The 9,060-nt window shown below is 41.7% G+C and overlaps 1 protein-coding gene across 1 annotated transcript in view; it reads left to right on the top strand.

Annotated features, from left to right (window-relative positions):
* Positions 1 to 2,400: 2,400 nt before the first annotated feature.
* anp32a (acidic (leucine-rich) nuclear phosphoprotein 32 family, member A) overlaps positions 2,401 to 9,060 on the top strand; it is a 54,306-nt gene continuing 47,646 nt past the window's right edge. Inside the window, exon 1 of the mRNA XM_072278061.1 lies at positions 2,401 to 2,562. Within this exon, the coding sequence (XP_072134162.1) occupies positions 2,509 to 2,562 (54 nt within the window). The 5' untranslated portion in view covers positions 2,401 to 2,508. The remainder of the gene's footprint in view (positions 2,563 to 9,060) is intronic.

Below are 9,060 nucleotides of genomic sequence, written 5' to 3'. Positions count from 1 at the left end.
AGTAAATTAACAAATAATATATTCCAGAAGATTGACATTTCTAATTGTCAACACTGAATGGGTTTACCAATTAGCTGATTACAATCCATTTAACAAAATTAAATTTTGTTTGGTCAAGAGTTGCTTGTTTCTAAAGTAGATTTTTGTTTTCAATTAAAATGAGTAATCACTGAATACTTTTTAAATGTGTCTAAATCCAGAACATTAAAAACATCTATTTTATAAAGCTATAAATCCTTCAAAACCATATTATTAAAAATTCAGATTCAACCTTGTTTTATTCAGATTTAAGGCTTATACAATTCTTTAGTATGCATTGAAACGCTGCTTTTACATTAGTATTGTAGGCCTGCCATTTCCAAAAAATTAAGGTTATTATGTATGCCGTATTATAAAACAATTTCTCAAATCTCAATAGCAGATTCACTCAATGTAAGTGTGCAAGAAAAACAACATATTTGAAGAATGTAATTGCATGAAACCAACTCGTGTTAAAATTAACACATTTTGCATGAAACTATATTATTTTAATTGCAATTGCAATTCGTGCATTTATAAAACACTATCAAAATACAAAGCACAAGGATGAAGGTTGCACCATCGAACACAAGAGCGGTCAATGGCTGCTAGAGGGGGGGTTGCAGTAATGCGAATACAGTGCATTGTTGAGACAGTTTAAAGAATAGCTTAAACCCTATCATTTGCGCACACGATGCACGCAGTCGCTGGCAAAACAGCAAAACTCGGTCGTGGGGCCGCCTGGTGACACACCCCAGCAGCCGAAAAAAATTTGAGGAGATTCGCGCAAGGAATTAAAAAAACATTGTGTGCAAAAAATATAACTCCTAAAGGGGTTCGTTGCAAACTCCAGCTGTCGCGAAAATTTGGCAAGAGGACGCTCTCATTGTAAATCATTAGAGAAAATGATTGAATTGGGCTTTTGTCTCTGCTGTTCTGTAAAAAAACAAATGCACGTTTGCAAAGACAGCCATGCCGCGTTGCAGCAGACTTAGAAACTGTTGCGCAGTTATTCGTTCTCCACCATTGTGTCTCTAGCGCGGCAATGGAGCTTGGCTGAGAGCGCCCATGAGCAGGAGGTAAAATCACTTGATTTATTTCATAACTTGAATTAAGAATCGCAAAGGTTTGCATTGTGAAATTCGCTTTTTTATGCTTTTTATCGGTGCGAGCAAGATGGCGCTGGAGTGCACACGTGACCTGTTGTATTTTAAGTTTGTTACATTTGTTACCGCGGGATTCGACCGTCCCTTCATTTGTCCCGCCTTTTAACTCGCCGGCTTTTGGCTCTTTCCTGCTGTCTATCATTGTCCGCTAGCTGATAGGATGACCCGCATGTCAATCAGGGACGCTCCTTTACCATTGATCATTCGGTACGTCAATCATCCAAGTGAAATTTGGTGTTCATTTTCTCCCCGCTGTGATTTAAAAATTGAGCGTGACGCACATTAAAATTTTATGCGCTTCATTTGCTCGTGCATTATGTACAATAGTTGAAAAAATTGTACAGATGGCGATTTCAATAACCATTTGAAATTTGCACTTTTTAAAGTATTTTCACAATGATTGGATAATAAGGTAATTTTTTTGCATGCTAACGAAGAACCATAGAAGGACGTTGACTTGTATTCCTCGTGACATGACAATGCCCTTCCATTTTCTTGTGAATATGCGACTGGACGTAAATGTTGTGTATTTTAATTACTTGCATTAGTGTGTGATGTTTTATTTCCATATTTTAAGGATAATTTGACAATTGAAAAAGACACGTGGTTGCATTTACGCCTCCACCCCCAAAATAATCCCACTGTTAACGGCAAAACTGGGACCCATAAAATGTAAGATTTCAATATTGGGTTTCTATAATTATTTATTCCGGTATAATGTTGTTTTCAATCTCGCATGTTTCTCGGGTATAGGTATGCCATATTCAGAACTTTCACCGTAATGAACTTAAATTATTTCTGATTGCATTACTTTTTATACAACAATGCTGTATTTTATATACCTGTCGACACGTTCGAGTTTAGCATTGGTAGATAATTGCTTGAGCTTCGGTTTAAAAATCCAGTGTCAGGGGGACGACGGGCTTTTGTGAAATAAAAACGACGGGATTGTCCCTCTTTACAGCCATTCGAAAGGACGCCATTTGTGACCATGCCTCCTCTTCGGCTGCGAATGGGCTATTTAATGCACCTAGAAAGCCTGTCTGCAACCCAGCTTAATAGTTCTCAGATCCCGCCCGCGACGACTTCACCACTTTAGCTATTTGTCTAAACCTGGCTCGATTGTCTGTCATTGGATCCGATTGGCCGGTTATCGGGTCCATCAAAGCTGTTTTCCCACCCACCGTTTGGAGTAGTTATCAAGTTGGGTTGGCTGGACGGTGTAGTGGCGTCAGCTTGTATTGCAAGCAGATCTCTCCCTGTGTTGAACAGCGTTTAGTCACCAGCGTTGTCTTCATATTGTAAATCAGCCTTGGTGGCAAAGATGGATATGAAGAAAAGAATTCATTTAGAGCTACGGAATAGAACGCCCTCAGATGTAAGACTGCTTCTCTTTTAAGAAAACTTCTCGATACCTTAATTTTTTTTTTGTGGAGCGAAAAATAGTTGAGATGGGGGTCGTGTCTGTTTATAAATTTCCCTCACCTACCCTTCCAGCAATCTTGCTGCAAATATGCGTAGTATTTCATCTTTGTTTTAAAGTATGCCTGTTTTATCTGCTTAATGTTTTGTTAAATATCAAATAGAAGTAGCAGGGATTGTGAATCTCAGTGAGGCTGGCAGGATTGGATGAAATGCACCGAGTTTTGCAAGAGTATATGTGAAACTGATTACTTAATATTCGTGAAGCTTCGCAAACTTTTCTCCCATTTTTGACAGTGGAAGGTTTGAAGTTCGTACAACGTGTAAAAGAAACTTGAGATACAGTAAATAATTTCTATCGGTGATCAAATAGGGAGAATGGGGAGCCATATTTGCAAATTCATAGTCATGAACGCGCCCATTCTCGCATATTTTTCTATATTATAAAATACTATATAATGAACAGCGGTCCAGGTTTGAGAGGGCGATGTGGTCGATGCTAATCTCTTAATGGATTTTGGAGGCTTTTGTAGTTTCTGGTTCTTTTTAACTTTGGAAATCTTTAGAATAAACTAAGACCTTGTGGTGGGACAAAAATAGTAGCTGTTTGACATGAATCTGCATTACGCGCGCATGAGTGTGGATCGTTTTTGATACTGTAAATATGTTTTAATTACGCTGTGGGGATAGATTTATGAAGCTGAAGCAAGCAGGTTTCCCCTTTCAGTAGATTATAAACTCGAATAACCTCGACTGAGACCAAACTTGTTTTTTCCCCATACTTTTAAGATCAGATTTTGAACACTTTTTAAAGGGAACTGATATGCCATTTAAATTTAAGAGTGTAATTAGAAGTATTATAATTACGTAGAAATTTAACTAGTGAGGTGGAATAACAGAATTATTTTTCTATACTTGGCGATTCCTAACTTGGCTGGTTGCGGGTGATATCTAGAGGTTTACAATAGGAGGGAGGAAACAGAATAGATTTGCATTTCCTCGATTGTTGTGTTTGTAACGTTGGTAGTCATCGAGAAAGGGGAAGGTGATTTTATTAGTTGATCTTGCAGTTTATGGCTTTAGTGTTTTTAAAAGTACTGTCGTCTGGGACAAAGCGGAGATAAATGCAAGTGCAGATTTTTTTTTAAGAGGGAGGGAGAGTCTGCATCGGTCCGTGACAGAGCGGTAACTGTGAAATCGGGGCCAACTTTGGAACTTTGTACCGCGTTGGCAGGATCTGATCCAGCATTAGTAGGACGGCCGCCATTTTACTGAGGGCTTGGGAAACAAGCGAAGAATATAAATACCACGCGCCTTGACCGTCTTTCTTTTCTTACGAAGCAGCCGTGAAAGAGGGAGACTTTTAAAAACATGCCAATTTCGTGCTCCCGCCTGGGCGATGGTGCAGCCGGGGAAAGGTAACGGGGAAGAAATTGCAAGGACAAAAATACAGTAAGGTTACGTCATTGGGGAAATGGAGCCTATCAGCTCTTTTCCACCGCGAAGATTCTTAACAATTGGCAGATAATTCAGAATCAACTCTTCTGGAGAGCAAACGTGTTCACTCTTTTGCTGTGAGGTGGAAGTGGGGGGTGGGGGGAGAGAATCAACATTTAGGAGCCGTTTAAATGAGAGATGGGACTGAGAGAGGTGGGAGTGGAGAGAAGAATAAAAATCGAAAAAATAATTATTAAAAAAAAATCGGTCCTGGTTTAAAGTTTGCCCCCTAGGTTAGCCCCCGGCTGCCATTTTGTTGTGTTGCCTACCGTGTGGAAGGCGATGTAGCGATTTGTTTGTGCCGAACGTTCCAAATTGGAATTTGGAACCCGCCGGGGATTCCATCGAACTCTGCAACTTCGCAGTGGCAACATTCGCGTTCTCTCGGGGGTCACCGGGGTCCTCCCTTCCCTCTCCTCCCGGCGCCGGAGGCTTGGAAATGCTCATTATATAAGCAGGCACAAGAGTTTTGCGGGCGTGTGCTTTTCCTGTCTCAGGCATATTATACGAATTTTTATTTATATATTTTTTTCATCATCCCGCGGTATTGCGATGCAGATTTGCTGGTTTGTGTCCAATTAATGGACCTGTTTGGTATAAGATTTTTGGCTGTTATTTTGAGTGGCGAGGAGAAGGAGATAACATTTATTTTGTAGAAATGTGAATCTTGGCGTTACTTACAGTCTTGGTATGATAGATACGTGAGGCATAATTGCACGATAGTCCCCTAAAATAACTTCACCCATATGTGCGCTTTTTTTTCTGCGAGAGCTCTACTCCCAAGTTTTAAACTTGTGTTCAAAGCAAAGCGATTGTATATTTAATATGCATACGATTTAGAGTTTGTATTTTGATACATTGGCCCGTTCAAAGACAATTGAAGCCAGTTGAGCAATGAAACCTGTATTTTTGTTTGTTTCAGCGATTAGGTGTTAAAATGTAGCACTATGCAAAATTTCCGTTGCTGGTCTGAGTTGGGTACCCCTGTTGGTTAAGTGATTTTTGTGTTTCTTTTTACGTCCATATGGCTTGTGGGTTTGCCTGTATGCAAGAGTCATGATTGGTGACATTCCGTACAGCATGATGTGTGAGTGCCCATGACCTTGACATATGTGGGTAGTGCGATGATTCCGCTTAAGATGGAGTTGGGATACAGATTTTTAAAATTAATGCCGCAAGTAGCTCAGTACGTCAGTCAACGTCGGCGGAGAGAGAAGTCCAGTTTAAGTGTTGGCCCCAAAAACTTAATCTTGGGTTTGAGTTGCGAGGAGGAGTAATTTAGGTCACTGCAAAAGGCCTCAGCAGATGATAGTGGGACATAGTGACTAGGTTGATTTGGGACTTCGGCTGATTCTAACATGATTGTGGAAAGAGGTGCTTAAGAGGACAAAATAAAATTCATTATCTAAGTATGTAGATGTTGCCATATACCAGAGATTCATTTTCTTCCAGACATTTACAGGAAAATAAAATACAACAGAATTTATGAAAAACTATACATAAAGACTGGTGCAGAAGGAACAATGTGTAAATAAAAAAAAATACTGAGAACATGAGTTGGAAGTGACTTCAATCAGTTCAGAGTTGAGGTGAGTGAAGTTAACCAAGCCTGGTGGTTGAAGAGTAGCAACTGTGAACCTGGTGTGGGACTCGAGGAATCTGTACTACCTTCTGCCTGATGGAAGTAGTGGGAAGAGAGCGTGGCCCTGACGGTTTACTACAGATGCACAGCGTTCACACTGATTACTGAAGGTCCATTTTTATAACCAGCACAGTTCTCCATCGTAGTTAGTATTAGAAAGTGAGGGAAATCGCTAGGGTGGGCAGTGACTTTCTGTGAGCCCATTCCCTGGAGGGAAGAGGAGACATCTGCTTTGTTCTGTGCTGTGCTTAGACTGGGTTCTGAGAGTGGAAGGTTATTGTATTAACTGTCCCATCAAGACTTCTTGTTATCCCACATTCTTTTAGATTTAGACATTTCATTGGCGTGGGAGATGAAATTGAGATCAAGATTTCAGGAGTACAGGTATTGCTGCTGTAATGTTCTGATTACAGGATTTTGAGTGGCAAAGTAGTGCCTGTATAGTTCCTGACCTCTGGTGTGAGACAGTGTAAGGATGTAAAGCAATAGGCCATCTGGTCAGTTCCCTCCCACACAGCCCTCTGTAATTCTATCATTCTGCCAAAATCAACCTCTCCACAATCAATCTGGTGGAGCTCCTCTGCACCACCTCCAAAGCCAGTGTGTCCTTCCTCAAGTAAAGAGACCAGAACTGCCCGCAGTGCTCCAGGCCTCATCGATGCCCCGTACAGTTGCGGATGTGGTGGTGGTGCCATGCACCTGTTCGTTGGCATCTGGGCAGTAGAAGTTGTAAGTGCGGGTGGTGGTCGGCACAGACTTGTGGGCCAGACGGTCTGTTCCCGTGCTGCACCATTCTACCATGCTGTAACAGAAGTCTGGATGGGTCACAGGTCACTCGTCAAAATCCTGTAATCGCTAAATGTTACCGCAGGAACTCGTGCTAGGAACAGCCCACGGTTGTTGTCACGCTTTGGGTGCCAACATAACGCCCATAACTTCCCAGCCCTAACCCTGTCGCAGCAATGTGCATTGGCTGCAGTCAGTTTCCCGTCATGCACCGCCATCTTCCTTCAGTGATCTGTAGCTCATGCTCATGGAGCGTTCCCCGTCTCTCTGCTGCTTACAAAAATGTCAAGGAGACCATTCAGCCCATTGAATCTCTCACCGTGTCTCGGGCATCCCATTCACCATTCAATTTCCTGCAACCCATTTCTTTCCCGTTGCCCACCGGTAGCAAGTCAAAGCCCACGGGTCACTCTGAAATTGTGTTGGTGTAAATGGTGGCTAATGATGTCTCATGGTTACTGGTTGCAATGTCTCTGACCCCTTTCAAAGTTTGGATTGTTCTGATTGGATTTCTTCTACTTTTGTGGTGTATGACTTATTAATGAAAAAGTTTGTACTTTGATATTCAGAACTGACCTGCTGAGTTCCTCCAGCGTGTTGTGAGTGTTGAAATTCAGAACTGTTGTTTTTTTCTCTAAGAAACCTAAATAACAAATATCAGAGTTTGGTTGTACATGCATACTTTGACAGTACACGAACCTTTGAACTTCAAAGAATAGGTTTGAAGATGACACTTGAACATTGTGGCTCATTGCATCTTGAACAATTCTTACTGCTGTCTGTTTGTATGTTCTCCCTGTGTCTGGGTGGGTTCCCCCCCCCCCCCCCCCACAGTCCAAAGATGATGTACTGGTTGGCAGGTTAATTGGTTATTGTAAATTGATCTGTGATTAGGCTCAGATTAAATTGGGGGTGGGGCAAAATGGCAAGGCCCAAAGTGCTGGAAGGGCCTATTCCACGTGAAATTTAATTGGTGTAGGTTGTCGCACAGACTGCTTATTATTTATTGTGTTGTACGTTCCCGTTATTTGTGAAGGATTGAAGTTAGGCTATTGTGAAATAGGAATACGTCTTGATGAAGGGTCTTGGCCTGAAATGCTGACTGTTTATTCCCCTCCATTGGCTTGCTGAGTTCCTCCCGCATTTTGCCCAGGACTAGGAGATGGCTTAGTAAAATGGAATGTCTTGAGCATTCGATCATTCCTCTGTTGGCTCTCAGCTGCCAAGCTTTGGAATTCCTCCTAAAACCCATCATCTATGATCCAGTGGTTGTCATGTGTTTTGATGTTTAACAAGGCTTTTGTTAAAATTTTATGGGAAAATTGAGTCCTTTGCTCATTGTACCACACTAAACCCAGATTATAAATGTGAGCTATCCACACTTCAAATGCTTATCTACCAAAATAATTAAATCTAGCGTCTTTAAGTGGTTGGATTGGTGACCTGGTGCGGACTGTGGGTACTTCAAGTGAGTTTCTAATTCAGCGGGGCACTATATGGATGTTTTGGTTCGAGTAGTTTTGAGGTTCAGTCACATTATATTCGGAGGAATAGAGATGGTCTGAAGTGTGTCATCATATTTGGATGGAATGTTGAAGGATTTTCAGCAGGGAATATATAGCAATACAGCTCAGGAACAGGCCCTTCAACCCACAATCTTTGTGCCAAACTAAACTTAATCCCTTCTGCCTCTGCATGATCCATCTCTCATTCTCTGTACATTCATGTGACTAAAAGCCTCTTGAAAGCTTTTATTCTATCTGCATCCACTAGCCAACCCTGCCAGTGTGTCCAGGCGCATACTTACCTCTGTCTTAAAGTAAAAAAAAAACAACTTGCATCACAATTCCCCTTTTAAGTCTTACACCTTTCAGTTTGAAGTTTTGTCCTTTAGTACTCAGTGCCTCCACCCTGAGGGAGAAAGGTTCTGACTGTCTACTGCATGTATGCCTCTTGTAATTTTAGAGACTTCTATCATGTTTTCCCTCAGCTTCAGATGCCCCAGAGAAAATAATCCTTGTCTATGCAACCTCTGAAAGTAGAGACCTTTCAATTTCAGAATCAGAACCAGGTTTAATATCACCAGCATAAGTTGTGTAGTTTGTTAACTTTGCAGCAGCAGTACATGATAATATAGAGAAGAACTGTGAGTTGGTGTTTCCTGATCACAGCAATAAGAAGAGGGCAGGTCTTGGATGGTGAGGGTCCTGTATGATGGACGCTGTGTTTTTGAGTCACCCCTCCACGAAGATGTCTTGGATACTGTGGAGGCTAGATACCCATGATGGAGCTAGCTAATTTTACAGCTCTCTGCAGCTTACTTTGATCCTGTGCAGTAGCCCCCCCCCCACCCCCCCCATACCAGACGGTAATGCAGCCAGTTAGAATGCTCTCCACGGCCTTAGTGGCAATATCTAGTGCCACGAACGTTACTTGTTAAGCTAAAACTTGAAACAACAGCCTGCTCCCCTTGCCCCAGTTCCACTGGTGTGCCTGAAGTATTGTTGTGGCTTTCCTGTTTATGTTTTT

This window comes from Mobula birostris, chromosome 14 (assembly GCF_030028105.1).
Source record: "Mobula birostris isolate sMobBir1 chromosome 14, sMobBir1.hap1, whole genome shotgun sequence".
NCBI lineage: Eukaryota > Metazoa > Chordata > Chondrichthyes > Myliobatiformes > Myliobatidae > Mobula > Mobula birostris.
The sequence above is the reverse complement of the archived record's forward strand: the minus strand, read 5'-3'. Positions and strand labels throughout refer to the sequence as shown.